At 44.6% G+C, this 16,668-nt stretch overlaps 1 protein-coding gene across 4 annotated transcripts in view; it reads left to right on the top strand.

Moving 5' to 3' along the window:
• The window catches only part of BUB1 (BUB1 mitotic checkpoint serine/threonine kinase), a 139,151-nt gene that overhangs the window by 9,611 nt on the left and 112,872 nt on the right, over positions 1-16,668 (top strand). For all 4 annotated transcript variants that reach the window (XM_063918086.1, XM_063918084.1, XM_063918085.1 and 1 more), the window contains exons 6-7: positions 1,985-2,076; positions 2,594-2,664. In XM_063918086.1, the coding sequence (XP_063774156.1) occupies positions 1,985-2,076; positions 2,594-2,664 (163 nt within the window). The remainder of the gene's footprint in view (positions 1-1,984; positions 2,077-2,593; positions 2,665-16,668) is intronic.

Here is a 16,668-nt window from a genome sequence, read left to right as displayed (position 1 = left end):
GGCGTCTCGACACAATCACGAGGTTCCGGTCTTCGGAGCAAGGACAAGGGATCCACAAGCAGCGTTCGTGGACGCACTAGCAATTCCATGGGAATTTCAGCTGCCGTACGTGTTCCCTCCCAGTGTCTCTCCTGCCCAGGGTACTGCAGATGTTCAGGCAAGGAGGAGTCCTGCTTCTGGTCACTCCGGCGTGGCCCAGACGGTTTTGGTTCTCAGACCTGCAGGGTCTATCGATGGAATGTCCTCTACTTCTTCCTCAACGCCCAGACCTCCTTGTTCAGGGTCCCTGTGTCTACCCAGACCTGGCCAGACTGGCTTTGACGGCATGGCTCTTGAAGTATCAGTCCTGAGGGAAAAAGGATTCTTTGAGGCGGTCATCCAAACTATGCTGAAGGCCCATAAACCAGCTTCGGCTCGGATTTACTACAGGGTCTGGAACTCTTAATTCACCTGGTGTGCTGCTAAGAACTACGATGTCTATAAGTTCAGAACGTAATGGCTTCTGGCTTTTCTGCAACAAGACCCGGACTTAGGCCTTTGTCTGTCCTCCCTCAAGGTTCATATTTGTGCCTTGTCTGTGTGGTTTCAGAGGAAGATTGCGTCTATTCCTGACGTTCATACCTTTTACTCAGGGAGGTTGTATCCGCATAACACCCTATGTCCCTGCTGTGGCTCCATGGGATCTGTCTGTTGTTCTTAACGCCCTGCAAGAGTCTCCATTTGAACCTCTTGAGTCTGTGGACCTGAAATGGCTTACGATTTAAGGTCCTGTTTCTCTTGGCTATATCCTCTGCTAGGAGGGGGTCGGACCTAGGCACTTGTCCTGTCGTTCACCCTTTCTGATATTTCACCATGACTGGGCAGCTCTTCGAACTCGCCCTGGTTATTTGCCTAAGGTGGTGTCGTCTTTCCACCTTAATAAAGACATTGTGGTTCCGGCCTTTATCTCTCCTGGTTTGTCCTCCAAAGAGTGGTCTTTGGATGTGGTACGGTCTCTCTGTATATATGTGGAGAGGACTGCTCTATCAGGAGGTCAGATTCCCTCTTCGTGCTGTTTGGTTTTTACTAACGTGGCTGGCCTGCAAACAAGTAAACCTTGGCCAGATGGATTAGAATGGTGATTACACAATCTTATGTGCAGGCTGGTCTCCCAGCTCCTGCTGCTATCAAGGCCCATTCTACTCGGTCTGTTGGACCTTCTTGGGCGGCCCGCCATGGCGTGCCGTTGAACAATTGTGCAAGGCGGCTACGTGGTCCTCTGTGAACACGTTCATCAGGTTCTATGCATTTGATACTTCCGCCTCCCAGGATGCTTCCTTTGGATGCAGTGTTCTTGTGCCCACTACAGTGCGTCCCCTCCCATGAGGAACTGCTTTAGGACAACCCCGATGTTATTCCCTGTGGAATCCCAGTGTACCCCGCTGCAGAAAAGGAGATTTGGTAAGACTTACCATGGTTAAATCTTTCTGCGAGGTACACTTGATTCCACAGGGCGCCCACCCTGACGCCCTTAGCTTCTTTGGGTTTGTATGGCATTAGCCGCTGGTCCCTTCTCCTGTTGTGAGAACGTGGTTCTATGTGACTAACATCTACCGTCTCTTTACCTGCTACTGCATTGGACTGGTTAACAGAACTGAGCTCCTGTGCATGGAGGCGGGGTTATAGAGGAGGCGGTGCGGTGCATCCTGGGAACAGTTGAAGCTTTTAGCCTGTTGGTGACTCGGATCAAGATCCAACTCTACACCCCGATGTTATTCCCTGTGGAATCCAGTGTACCTCACAGAAAGAGATTTAACAAAGGTAAGTTCTTACTATAAATCTCCTTTTTGCTTCACACCCTTGACTTACTGAGTCGTGTACCTTCAAATTGAAATTGTATACAACATTTATAAATTGTGTGTAAATATAAATGTTCATTTCATTGTATCTGTGTAGACATTTTGCCTATTCTAATTGATGTTTCTTCTCTTTCTCACTCCCTTAGCTCTTTCTGTGCAGCCGCTAAGAGATTCCCAGATTATAAATCAGATGGCACCGGCATCTGATACAGAATCCTTGTCACATGGCAAATGTCAGGTAACTAATGATTTCATAACCCCTTGTAAGGGTCACTCAGGCAATGTTTGACTAGTTGTATAATGTTAATTGTGAAGTCCTCTATGAGAAGTTTAATGAGGCAAACCAATCACATATAACATCTGTATTTAGCAACTGCAGATGAGATCACCCTGTGACAATCTGCAGATAGATGGTTATGTATCCAATGATCGTCAACATGTTGGAAATCTTCGATTCGCAGTTTTCAGACCCAAAATTGAATGGAAGCAGCGAGTCGGGGATTTCTAACATGTTGGATTTTGATAATCGCCCATCTGGGTTTTTCCCAATTGATACTGAATATGGGTCCCATAATTTGCTGACATGTTTTGTACAAGTCAATCTATTGTTGTGGTGTGTATAACTGTAAACTGCATTTATTGTGTACCTTGTATGGATGCGTAAAGACTAATAAAGAGGTAAAGAGTTTAATTATGCAATATGTATTGTAATGCTTTTCTGTTTGTTACTCCTTTCTTTCCTTCACACCATCTAGAACACTACAGGAATTCCGAATCCAATTGTGAAACCATCTGAAGTGCCCCTCTGTTCATTTGAGTCCAGGATGTAAGTGCTCTGTCCTCATTTCTGTTGATCATTCTTATCAGGAAACACTTAAAGTCCTTTTCTTTCTGTGCTGGTTGTTCTAAAATGAGCTTTTATGTACGGAATGTTCAGCTGCATTTTTAAAAATACTCAAATGTACAGTATATGGGAAAAGTAATAGTCTGCTACTTGCAGACATCAGCAAGATCATGGAGAGTGCCCAGTTTTTAAAGTGGCAATTATTTAAAAGGCAAACCCACCGTGGATTTGCCATGTAAATAACTGCCACCTTAAAACATTTGGCAGAATTTCCAGGATCTCGCTGATGTCTGCAAGTCGTATCCTATTACATTTCTACCATAGTATGAAGGTTTCACCTTTTTTTTTTTTGTGTGTTATTTGCTGGTTTTTGTTGTGTTCACACAGAGAATGTAATATAAAATGTGTGAATGCAGCAATCTCTAATGATGCATAATAAAGAGTGGCAACATAAGTTACATTGTGTTCTATGCATGTACTCTATATTGTCCCTATGTAACTGATAAACCAATACTTAGATGCATGAATACTGTATGTGTAGCACTAACATAAGTTATGGTTATCCCATTGGCCACTGTCTCTGTTCAAAACTTCATGGGAAAAAAAGAGGATTTTGGTACTTACCGATAAATCCATTTCTCTGAATCCTCTAGGGGACATTGGAGTCCTATACAGTAGGGGTGTGAAGCCTTGAACCGGAGGTGTGGCACAATCTAAAATTAACATTGTCTGCACAGCCAGCTCCTCCCCCTTCACATCCCTCCTCTCTCAGTTTGAAAAATTTGACTGAGAGAATAGGACATGACACTATAGCACATGGCGAGGAACCGAACCGTACAACATATCAAACAGCGGCCAAGAACTCTTAACCGAATAAGGAACGCTGTTTGTACGAACTGTTTAAAACAAGAACTTTGAACACAGCAGGTTGACAGCACCGAGGCGGACGTCCAGTGTCCCCTAGAGGATTCAGAGAAATGGATTGATCGGTAAGTACCAAAATCCTCTCTTCTCTTTCATCCACTAGGGGACACTGGAGTCCTATACAGTAGGGGACGTCCCAAAGTTTTCCCCCAGGGAGGGAGTGCTGTCGGTGGCCTGCAAAACTAAACGTCCGAACTTAGATTCTCCGGACGCAAAAGTATCAAACTTGTAAAATTTCGCGAACGTGTGGGCTGAAGACCACGTCGCCGCTCTGCAAAGTTGAGTAGTGGAAGCACCCCTGGCAGCCGCCCACGAGGCACCCACTGATCGGGTAGTATGAGCACCCGTCTGAACCGGAACCTGTTTGCCACAGGAAATATAAGCTTGCCGAATGGCAAGTCTAATCCATCTAGACAAAGACTGCTTAGATGCCGGCCAACCCTTCTTTGGCCCATCATAAAGAACAAACAAATGGTCCGACTTTCTGAAAGACGACGTAACCTGTACGTATACCCGTAAAGCTCGGACAACATCCAATGACACGTCCTCATCTGTGAGACCCTGGAAAGATGGGACCACTATTGGCTGGTTTACGTGAAACCCCGAAACCACCTTCGGAAGGAAGTCTGCTCTTGTACGGAGTTCCGCCCTATCCTCATGAAAAACTAAGAAAGGACTCTTACAGGATAAGGCTCCCAACTCAGAAACCCGCCTAGCCGAAGCCAAGGCAAGTAATAACGTGACCTTCCAAGAGAGCTATTTCAGGTCTGTTCTTGTCAACGGCTCAAAAGTCGGTGACTTCAAATATTCTAACACCAAATTTAAGTCCCATGGTGCCGTGGGAGGACGAAAAGGGGGTTGAATCCTCAGATCCCCCTGTAAAATGGTTTGAATCTCTGGCAAGGATGCTAGCCGCTGTTGAAAAAGGATGGAGAGAGACGAAATCTGAACCTTCAGAGAGCCCAGTCTGAGCCCTCCCTCTAGACCGGCCTGAAGGTAAAGTAGAAGTCGAGAAAAATGGAAGTTCGTTGAATTCCATCCCCGTTCCTGACACCAAGCCATGTACCGTCTCCAAATCCTGTAGTAGTGCCTGGCTGTGACCGGCTTCCTAGCGGCAATCATTGTAGGAATGGCCGTTCGTGGAATCCCTCTGTTTCTTAAGATCCGGGTTTCAATAGCCACGCTGTCAAACGCACCTTTGATAAAGCTGCCAAGTGACAGTGAAACGTATTAGGGGGGCCACATCTCCGACCAGGGCGTTCCTGAGGATTCCTGCAGGCGTTATACAGGACTTTGCCTTTCATCAGGAGATTCCAGTCCCTTCAGTGTGGGCATTAATAAAGGGAGAACCACGATCTTCACTGCGTGGGATAGAGAGATCACTCCAGAACCCCGCTAGGTGGGATACCCGGCTGAATTACCACCAGGGACTTGGTAACTATTCTTCACTACCTGGACGCCATTCCATTTATACAAACGCATGTGTTGCAGGACTTTTTCCATCTTCCAGTAATCAGTGGCATATGCCGGCAATTTTGCACAAAGACTGCCCTGAGTGAATAATTGTTGTCAGAGAGTGGCTTATTAAGGCTCAGTTTCAATATAAATTTTTTGGCATCATTAGTGCCGCATTATTTTAATATGTGTATGTGTATTTGTGCAATTGATTTTAATTAATATAAAAATTGAATTTATATGTCAGCGCAGTTGGTATTTCTTGTTTTGCTCATATTTACGCCGTCAAACGCAGCCTGTTCAGGTCGGGGTGTAGGAACGGTCCCTGAGATAGCAGGTCCTCTCTCTGAGGTAACCTCCAAGGATCTTCCGCAAGTAACCCCCGCAGGTCTGAGTACCAACTCCTGCGGGGCCAATCTGGTGCGATTAGAATGGCCCACGCTCGTTCCTGCTTTACCCTCTTCAGAACCCTGGGTATGAGTGGGAATGGTGGAAATATGTAAACCCTCCTGTAACACCAAGGAAGTGTTAATGCGTCCACTCCTTCTGCTGCTGGATCTCAAGTCCTTGACACATATCTGGGCAGCTGATGGTTTTGTCGAGACGCCATTAGGTCCACCTGAGGCAGACCCCATCTTCTCACAACCATGTTGAAAATCGTGGATGTAGGCACCACTCTCCCGGATAAACAAAGGTGTAAGACCCCAGTGTAGTGCGCTAAAGAGAGAACAATATGCAGCCAGATCAGAAATACCAACAACTAGAGGATTCCTCCAACCCCCACCACAAAACGTGTACAAAGGAAAAAAATGGGTATAACTTATCCAGCGCTGTTGTTTTAAATGTAGATTATATACAAGCAATTCTGGTATAGCTTTTCTTATGGCAATATCCAATGATTCAAACGATATATGAGGAAGAGAAAAAGGTATAATATAGTGAAGTACAATTTTATATGTTTTTAATGACTTAAAAAAATTCTCGCTCCATACAATGCATATACAGCAGTGTGTCCAGCACAGGTATAGTGAATGTAATTACCAGAGTCCTTTGAACTGAGCAAACAGTTCAAATCAGCATGTACAGAGCGAGTCCCGGGCACCCTTGATGTTAGGCAATGCTGCAGTGGATACTCCGGCGTCACAGTCACACATCCGTCCTGGGCGTTCTTTGCTGTCACCTCCAACGCGTTTCCACCCCCTGCACTGGGGTCTTTTTCAAGGAGTTTGTGTATGGAGCTTCCAGAACCATGAGTATTTAAAAGACCTCTAACCAATCAGAGCACTCTAATAACAGCTGGTCTCTATTACAATAATTCCCTAATTGTCCCACGACCAGCTGTACCCGTGGTGCGTTCCTATGGTTACATAACATCACTACCGGTCGCTGCCTTTAATGCACTACATTTCCCATAGTGCCTTGCTAGTCAGCTGCTGCCGTCCGTGTATTTCTATAGTGACGTGACGTCACTTCCGGTCGCTATCTTCAAAGCACTTCATTTCCCCTGGTGCCTCGTCAGTACACTGCGGCCGTCAATGTGTTGCCATGGTCACTTTATCACACTTCCGCTGACGGGCTACAGGGACACTACATCTCCCACAATGCTCCCAGTAGTGAATGTCCGTTTCTATGGTGATCTGCTACGTCACTTCCGTTCCGCGACTCCCTTATTAAAAACTAAATGTTTTATGTTTAATATCCTTGGAGCCGTGGTATTTTAACCCTTAGCAGTGTAGGCGGATGATCCCAGAAGCTGTTTTTGATAAAACATACAGTATGTAAGCGGGCAATATAGGTAAATAAGAACATATATTAAAATATACATTGCGGATATCAATTAAACCCTCCATTAAAAACATTCCCCACATAATATAGTGTAATCCATAATACAAAGTAACAGTGCTTATGGTAAAGTGCAAGTGCTCCATAATACTGGTGTCAATAAAACTGGTGTCAATAAAAAGGGGGGCGGGGAGGACATGTTGTACTGATGTCCTCCCATGGTGTCAGTGAAAAGAGGGCAGGGAGGACATGTTATATAAATGTCTAACCCTGGTTCAAGGTATTTATAAAAACCATTTAATTTCAAAATCGGAGTTGAGGCCCCCAGGTTTTAAAGTCCCCAACTCAAAAATTAATTTCATTTCGGCCTTCGCTAATTGGGCCGCCAGGTCCCTTTGTCTACGATGACCCTGTATGTGCCTTAAACCAAAAAATCTCCTAATTTCAGACGTTTTACTGTTGTGCTTCAGTCTGAAATCTTCGGATAGGGCGTGGGTTTGTAGGCCCTTCTTTACATTACGGAGATGCTCGCCTATTCTTACTTTAAGCGGTCTTGATGTGCGGCCTATATAATATAGACCGCAAGAACATTCTATCCCGTAAATTACATTCTTGATGTTGCATGTGATGAATTCATTGATTTTCTCTGTCTTGTTATTAATAGTTACTTCTACAAGTTTTTTATTATCTCCTTTCACTTCTTTGCATCCAATACAGGATCCACATCTGTAGAAACCTTTTGATTTTATGGAACCCGGTCTGGTTTTGTCTGATGGAAGTAGACTTTTGACGACCTTAGATCCAATAGTGGGCGCCCTTCTATAGATACATTTTGGTCTGGTGGGCAGAAGTTTCCCAATCACGGGGTCCTTCCTTAAGATCCCCCAATGTTTTGATAGAATCCTTTCCAGATATTTGTATTGGCTATTGTAGGTAGTGATGAAAGCCCAATTCTGGAATGATGGGTTGTCTTTTGATTTTAGTTTTTTCGTGAGTAGAGATTTCCTATCTATTTTTTCTACTTGGTGAGAAGCTTCCTCAATGACATTCTCCTTATATCCCGAGGCTGTAAATTTATCCTTCATGGATTCTGCCTGTTGGATGTAATTTTTCATTTTTTGAGCAGTTGCGTTTCAATCGTCTAAGTTGTCCCCCAGGGATTGATCCCAGCCAATTCGGGTGATGGCAACTCATTGCCTGGAGAAATGTGCCCGAATCAGTCGGTTTAGTGAAACACTTTGTCTGGATATGGCCATCTTCTATATACAGTGTGATATCCAGAAAATCGACTGTGGTTTCGCTGCTATTAAATGAAAATTCGATGTTAAAATCATTGGAGTTAAGGTAGAGGAAGAACTCCTCAAGGGATTCTTTACCGCCTTTCCATGTAAAAAACACGTCATCTATATAACGTGACCAGGACACCAGGTTCGCTTCGAAAGGGTTATTGTTCCATATCCTTTCATTTTCCCAATACCCCATAAAGATATTAGCATAGCTCGGAGCGAACCTGGTGCCCATGGTGGTGCCCACCTTTTGTACATAAAAATCATCATCATAAAGGAAATAATTGTTAGTTAAAATGAAGTGGACTCCTTCACTGATGAATTCCTGTAATTTAATGTCTAGTGGACTTCTTTCTAGGAAGTTTTTCACCGCTCTTTCTCCTCTTTCGTGGTCAATGATTGAATATAAGGAGCGGACATCCGCTGTTACCATGATGAGGCCTTCTTCCCAAGTGATAGTCTCTAAAGAATTTAAAAACTCTGTGGTGTCTTTAAGATGGGATTTATTTTCTAAAACCAAGGGCTGTAAATAAAAGTCAATGAATTCGGATAAATTGGCAGTGACCGAATTGATGCCTGAAACTATCGGTCTCCCCGGTGGGTGCGTGGGGTTTTTATGGATTTTTGGGAGGATATATAATACCGGGGTCATAGGTTCACTTTGAAATAAGAATTTGAATTCTTTCTCCCCTAATACCTTTATCTTCCGATTATTTGTCCATCAAGATCTCCAAGTTTTCGTGCCGATCCCACCGAAGGTATACTTAACAACTTGGAGATCTTGCTGGACAAATATCGGAAGATAAAGGTATTAGGGGAGAAAGAATTCAAATTCTTATTTCAAAGTGAACCTATGACCCCGGTATTATATATCCTCCCAAAAATCCATAAAAACCCCACGCACCCACCGGGGAGACCGATAGTTTCAGGCATCAATTCGGTCACTGCCAATTTATCCGAATTCATTGACTTTTATTTACAGCCCTTGGTTTTAAAAAATAAATCCCATCTTAAAGACACCACAGAGTTTTTAAATTCTTTAGAGACTATCACTTGGGAAGAAGGCCTCATCATGGTAACAGCGGATGTCCGCTCCTTATATTCAATCATTGACCACGAAAGAGGAGAAAGAGCGGTGAAAAACTTCCTAGAAAGAAGTCCACTAGACATTAAATTACAGGAATTCATCAGTGAAGGAGTCCACTTCATTTTAACTAACAATTATTTCCTTTATGATGATGATTTTTATGTACAAAAGGTGGGCACCACCATGGGCACCAGGTTCGCTCCGAGCTATGCCAATATCTTTATGGGGTATTGGGAAAATGAAAGGATATGGAACAATAACCCTTTCGAAGCGAACCTGGTGTCCTGGTCACGTTATATAGATGACGTGTTTTTTACATGGAAAGGCGGTAAAGAATCCCTTGAGGAGTTCTTCCTCTACCTTAACTCCAATGATTTTAACATCGAATTTTCATTTAATAGCAGCGAAACCACAGTCGATTTTCTGGATATCACACTGTATATAGAAGATGGCCATATCCAGACAAAGTGTTTCACTAAACCGACTGATTCGGGCACATTTCTCCAGGCAATGAGTTGCCATCACCCGAATTGGCTGGGATCAATCCCTGGGGGACAACTTAGACGATTGAAACGCAACTGCTCAAAAAATGAAAATTACATCCAACAGGCAGAATCCATGAAGGATAAATTTACAGCCTCGGGATATAAGGAGAATGTCATTGAGGAAGCTTCTCACCAAGTAGAAAAAATAGATAGGAAATCTCTACTCACGAAAAAACTAAAATCAAAAGACAACCCATCATTCCAGAATTGGGCTTTCATCACTACCTACAATAGCCAATACAAATATCTGGAAAGGATTCTATCAAAACATTGGGGGATCTTAAGGAAGGACCCCGTGATTGGGAAACTTCTGCCCACCAGACCAAAATGTATCTATAGAAGGGCGCCCACTATTGGATCTAAGGTCGTCAAAAGTCTACTTCCATCAGACAAAACCAGACCGGGTTCCATAAAATCAAAAGGTTTCTACAGATGTGGATCCTGTATTGGATGCAAAGAAGTGAAAGGAGATAATAAAAAACTTGTAGAAGTAACTATTAATAACAAGACAGAGAAAATCAATGAATTCATCACATGCAACATCAAGAATGTAATTTACGGGATAGAATGTTCTTGCGGTCTATATTATATAGGCCGCACATCAAGACCGCTTAAAGTAAGAATAGGCGAGCATCTCCGTAATGTAAAGAAAGGCCTACAAACCCACGCCCTATCCGAACATTTCAGACTGAAGCACAACAGTAAAACGTCTGAAATTAGGAGATTTTTTGGTTTAAGGCACATACAGGGTCATCGTAGACAAAGGGACCTGGCGGCCCAATTAGCGAAGGCCGAAATGAAATTAATTTTTGAGTTGGGGACTTTAAAACCTGGGGGCCTCAACTCCGATTTTGAAATTAAATGGTTTTTATAAATACCTTGAACCAGGGTTAGACATTTATATAACATGTCCTCCCTGCCCTCTTTTCACTGACACCATGGGAGGACATCAGTACAACATGTCCTCCCCGCCCCCCTTTTTATTGACACCAGTTTTATTGACACCAGTATTATGGAGCACTTGCACTTTACCATAAGCACTGTTACTTTGTATTATGGATTACACTATATTATGTGGGGAATGTTTTTAATGGAGGGTTTAATTGATATCCGCAATGTATATTTTAATATATGTTCTTATTTACCTATATTGCCCGCTTACATACTGTATGTTTTATCAAAAACAGCTTCTGGGATCATCCGCCTACACTGCTAAGGGTTAAAATACCACGGCTCCAAGGATATTAAACATAACATTTAGTTTTTAATAAGGGAGTCGCGGAACGGAAGTGACGTAGCAGATCACCATAGAAACGGACATTCACTACTGGGAGCATTGTGGGAGATGTAGTGTCCCTGTAGCCCGTCAGCGGAAGTGTGATAAAGTGACCATGGCAACACATTGACGGCCGCAGTGTACTGACGAGGCACCAGGGGAAATGAAGTGCTTTGAAGATAGCGACCGGAAGTGACGTCACGTCACTATAGAAATACACGGACGGCAGCAGCTGACTAGCAAGGCACTATGGGAAATGTAGTGCATTAAAGGCAGCGACCGGTAGTGATGTTATGTAACCATAGGAACGCACCACGGGTACAGCTGGTCGTGGGACAATTAGGGAATTATTGTAATAGAGACCAGCTGTTATTAGAGTGCTCTGATTGGTTAGAGGTCTTTTAAATACTCATGGTTCTGGAAGCTCCATACACAAACTCCTTGAAAAAGACCCCAGTGCAGGGGGTGGAAACGCGTTGGAGGTGACAGCAAAGAACGCCCAGGACGGATGTGTGACTGTGACGCCGGAGTATCCACTGCAGCATTGCCTAACATCAAGGGTGCCCGGGACTCGCTCTGTACATGCTGATTTGAACTGTTTGCTCAGTTCAAAGGACTCTGGTAATTACATTCACTATACCTGTGCTGGACACACTGCTGTATATGCATTGTATGGAGCGAGAATTTTTTTAAGTCATTAAAAACATATAAAATTGTACTTCACTATATTATACCTTTTTCTCTTCCTCATATATCGTTTGAATCATTGGATATTGCCATAAGAAAAGCTATACCAGAATTGCTTGTATATAATCTACATTTAAAACAACAGCGCTGGATAAGTTATACCCATTTTTTTCCTTTGTCCACTGTCCCGGATGCATGTCCTGGCGACCGAGGTAATCTGCTTCCCAGTTCTCCACACCTGGAATGAACACTGACGAGAGAATGATGTCTCGTCTTTCTGCCCACAACAAGATCTTTGTGGCTTCCTTTAACGCCATCCTGCTCTTTGTTCCTCCTTGACTGTTTATGTAAGCCATCGTCGTGACATTGTCTGACTGAATCCTGATGTGTTGATTCATGACTAGGTCTTCTGCTAAGAGAAGTGCATTGTAAACTGCTCTTAGTTCGAGGATATTTATGGGTAGTTTGCTCTCCTGTAGCGTCCACCGTCCTTGAAACTGATGGTCCTCTAGGACGGCTCCCCAATCTCTGAGACTGGCGTCCGTCGTCAGGATCCTCCAATCCCAAATGCCGCATTTCTTGCCGGCTGCAAGGTTCTTGTGTAACGACCACCATATCAAGGAGACCCAAACTTGTGGTTGAAGTCGGATTCTCCGATGGAGAAGCCAGTGCGAGCCTGCTCCCTGAGCAATGAGGTTTATTTGGAATGGTCGGGAATGAAGTCTGCCGTACTGGAGAGCTTTGAACGACGCCACCATCTCCCCGAGAAGTTGCACACAGAGGTGCAGAGAAACTGTTTGCGTCCTCAGTACCTGAGCCACTAATCTCTGTAGGTCCTGGACCTTGTTCTCTGGTAGGAACACGCGTAATAGGACCGTGTCCAAGATGAGACCGAGGAATTGAATCCGTTGAGTCGGTATGTGGTTGGACTTTTGGAAATTGACAATCCATCCATGTTGAATTAGAAATTGATGGGATGTCTGAACATCCTTGAGCAGTCGATTCTGAGATGGAGCCTTGATCAGTAAATCGTCCAGATAAGGTATAATCGTGACCCCCAACAGTCTCAGTCCTGCAACCATGATCGCCATGATCTTTGTGAAAATTCTTGGGGCTGATGCTAGACCAAACGGCAAGGCCCGGAATTGGTAGTGATCCGCCACCAGTGCGAACCTTAAGTAAGCCTGGTGAGGAGTCCAGATTGGAATATGCAGATATGCATCCTTTATGTCCATGGATACCATGAACTCGCCCTGTTCTAAGCCTGCAATGACTGATTGGATTGATGCCATCTTGAATTTGTAGACCCTTAAAAACTGGTTGAAAACTTTTAAATTGAGTATTGGTCTGACCGTCCCGTCTGGCTTTGGCACGACAAAAAGATTGGAATAGAACCCCGTTCCTCTCTGAGAAGCGGGAACCGGAATAATGACCTCTGCTTGTAGCAATTTTAGAATTGCTGCCCGTAGTGCCCTTGCTTTTTGAGGGCACTGAGGCAATCCTGTTGTAAAAAAACTGACTGTGAGGCCTCTGTTGAAATTCCAGTTTGTATCCATGAGAGATTAAGTTGTTCACCCAAAGTTCTGGTGAGGTTTTGTCCCAGATGTCCTGAAAACCTTCCAGTCGGCCGCCCACCAAGGGGGACCCCAGGTGAGCTGGGAGGCCGTCATGCCACGGTCTTGTCAGCAGGTTTATCCTGCTTTCTGGTTGCTGCCTGCGAGCGGCCTCTGCCCCCACGTGCTTGTGTACCGAAACCCCTACCTCGGGCTCGAAAGGACTGTGATCTAAATGAAGTAAACGCTGGTCCCGAATAACCTCTCCTAGTTCGTGGAGCGGTTCTCGTATAAGGAGTAGGCAGAAAAGTGGACTTCCCCGCTGTAGCCTGCGAAATCCACTTGTCCTACTCTGGTCCGAACAGCATTTCACCCCCAAAGGGGATGGATTCTACCGCCTTCTTGGTGTCAGAGTCTCCTTGCCATTCTCTGAGCCATAAAATCCTTCTAGCCGATATGGCCGATGCAGATATGCGCGATGCTATTCTGCTAATATCCTTAGAAGCTTGACACAAGTATGAAGCAGATTCTCGAATGTGTTCAGCCAGTTGGGTAATCTCTTCTAAGCTATTTTCCTCCTCAATAGCTTGTACAATACGGTCGGACCATGCACCCATGGCCTTGTTGACCCAAGCACAGACGATCGCAGGTCTCTGCGCTGCACCTGCTGCTACAAAGATTGATTTTAACGCAGTGTCAACTTTATGGTCTGACGCATCCTTTAAAGTAGTTACGTTAGGAATTGGCATGATTGTCTTCTTTGACAACCTTCCTAGGGAAGCATCCACTACCGGCGGAGACTCCCACTTATCCAGAACACCCTTAGGTAGGGGGTAAGTTACCTGAAACCATTTCGGAAATTGAAAGTGTTTTTCAGGTTGTTTCCAAGCCTCCTCCATCTGAGATTGGAGGGATTTAGGAATGGGGAACACTGCTGAACGCGGCTTTTGGGATTCGAACAAATCGAAATCTTCCGGCTCCCGGATTTCCTCTTCCTTAAAGCTGAGGATGTCCTTTACCGCGTCAATTAAGGAGTCCAGACCCGAGATTGCCTAGTCCTCTTCAGGAAAATCGGCGTCTAGGTTAGGTTCAATTAACTCACCTTCTTCCGTATCCAGAAGAAAACCCTCTTCCTCCTCAGATTCTGGTATAATAGGAAGAATTCTTTTAACAGCCTTGCGCACACTCGTTTCTGCGTGTGCGGGCGGCGTTAACCTGATGAGAAATTCCTCTATCGTCTTTGAGAATCCCGCAGCCCATTCCGATTGCTGCTTGCGCGATTCTGCCATCTCCTTGGAGATTCTATTAGCAAGGTTGTCTTCCCATGCCTTAGCCAGAGCACTGTTCCCGGGTGGAGCGTCCTTGTCTAAGCAGGAGTCGCACACCCCGGAGCTGCCAACCCGCGTGCTCTTCTTGTTACATTTCGTACAAACATAGCAGGTCTTTGAGGTCTTGGTTGCCTTAGACATGTTTTTTTTTTAGTTTAAACCCTTTACCAGAGTAGCACGCAGCGCTTTCACCCTTTAAACTAGGAAGAGAAAGACTGGGAGATGATGGAAGCGAAGGTATTGGATCCGGCTGGAATTACCTGTCCTTTTTTTTAATAAAAGGAACAGGCCAACAAAATTAAAATAAAACACCAGCCGACTCGCAACCCTCACACCCCAACTGTAAATCAGCTATGATGTTAGAGTTGGCTTGCTTCCGTGTATTTTCTCCGGGATCTTTGAAACAGAAGTCCCTTGAAAACAGAATTTGTAAAGTTTGATTACTTTTCAGGAGATCCTCATATATTGTATATATACATTACACCAGCAGAGGGAGTTGTTACCTAACGATCCCTCTCCTATATTAATGCATGCACTATCCAGGCAGTGCAGCAGGGGGAGCTAATTCTTTTCTCCTATATGAATGCATGCACTATCCAGGCAGTGCAGCAGGGGGAGCTAATTCTTTTATAAAAAAAAACAAAAAAAAAAACTTTCCCCTATGTACACTACTGAGGGGGGGAGGGGGAGGACCCATCCCTTACCTCAGCCTGGCGCCAAAACGAAGAAACATGGCCCCCACTAAATGTAAGTTTTAGAAAAAGAGCCAGCAGCACTGTTATGATTGGGCTTTGCGCATACCTTCCTTGTCTATGCGCTGCTTTAGTGCGTCCAGTCCTGATGCTTTTCTGACCCCCTCACGCTGGCCGCTGGTGCGCGCCGAGTTCTCTATTCGGCGCGCTCCGGACCCGCTGGCCGGCGCGCGCCGGGACCGTCTCCCGTAGCGGCGCCTGTGCTCTGCTCCACCTGTGGGTCTACTCGTCCGCTGTGCAGCTCGCCGCTCTGCCGTCCCCCCCACCCCCCCCTGCTCACAGGGAAGACAGGCTGAGCCCTGCGCCGCACCAAGGCTCCCACACGCCGCCCACCGTCGCTCTGCCGTCCCTCCCTGATTAGCTTTATCAAAGGGAGTTTTAAACTGCATTAGATTAAAGTTCTAAGAGAGAAAGAGGGGAAAAATATATATATATATACTATCTGGAAGACCCTAGCCTAAGCTATGCGACCAGTACTCACTATTAGTTGTTTTTGGAGGATCTCCTGTGGAGAGATGCAGGTCCCTTCAATAGGGATCTTTGTCTCTCCGATATAAGGTAGGCTTGTCCCCCTTTTGTTAGGTTGACGCAGCCCTTTACAGATTTTTAGTCAGGAGCTCAGTGCTCCACGTGCTGTACCTACAGCACAATTTTTCAAACTGAGGGAGGAGGGATGTGATGGGGGAGGAGCCGGCTGTGCAGACAATGTTAATTTTAGATTGTGCCACACCTCCGGTTCAAGGCTTCACACCCCTACTGTATAGGACTCCAGTGTCCCCTAGTGGATGAAAGAGAAAAATCCTTTTAGCTTTGGGACTTTTTACAATATGATAATTTATATGAGCAGTGGGGATCATTGATCCTTATGTCGCATCTTAGTTTGTTATTTGTACATGGTCAGTGAATGTATCACATGTCAGGCATATAACACAAGACATGTGAATATGTCCATACAAAACTTTTCCCTGTTCTGCTAATAGCAGACTATGAGGCAGATGTGTTAAGCCTGGAGAAGTGATAAAGCAGTGATAAGTGCAAGGTGATAACGCACCAGCCAATCAGCTCCTAACTGTCATTTTTTACATTCGTAATGATTGGCTGGTGCTTTATCACCTCCCACTTATCACTGATTTATCACTTATCCAGACTTAATACATCTGCCTCTATAAGAGAGCTGCTGGATGCTGAATCCATGATCATCTGCATTGTCTACTGTATTAGCAGATCATTTACATTATAATCTATACTGCTTCCATGTGAAATCTCATTTAAGTGTTTACATTACATTAACTAAAGGATATATACGTGGCT

The sequence above is a fragment of the Pseudophryne corroboree genome, chromosome 4 (assembly GCF_028390025.1).
Source record: "Pseudophryne corroboree isolate aPseCor3 chromosome 4, aPseCor3.hap2, whole genome shotgun sequence".
Taxonomy (NCBI): Eukaryota; Metazoa; Chordata; class Amphibia; order Anura; family Myobatrachidae; genus Pseudophryne; species Pseudophryne corroboree.
This window is presented reverse-complemented; position numbering and strand designations above follow the sequence as displayed.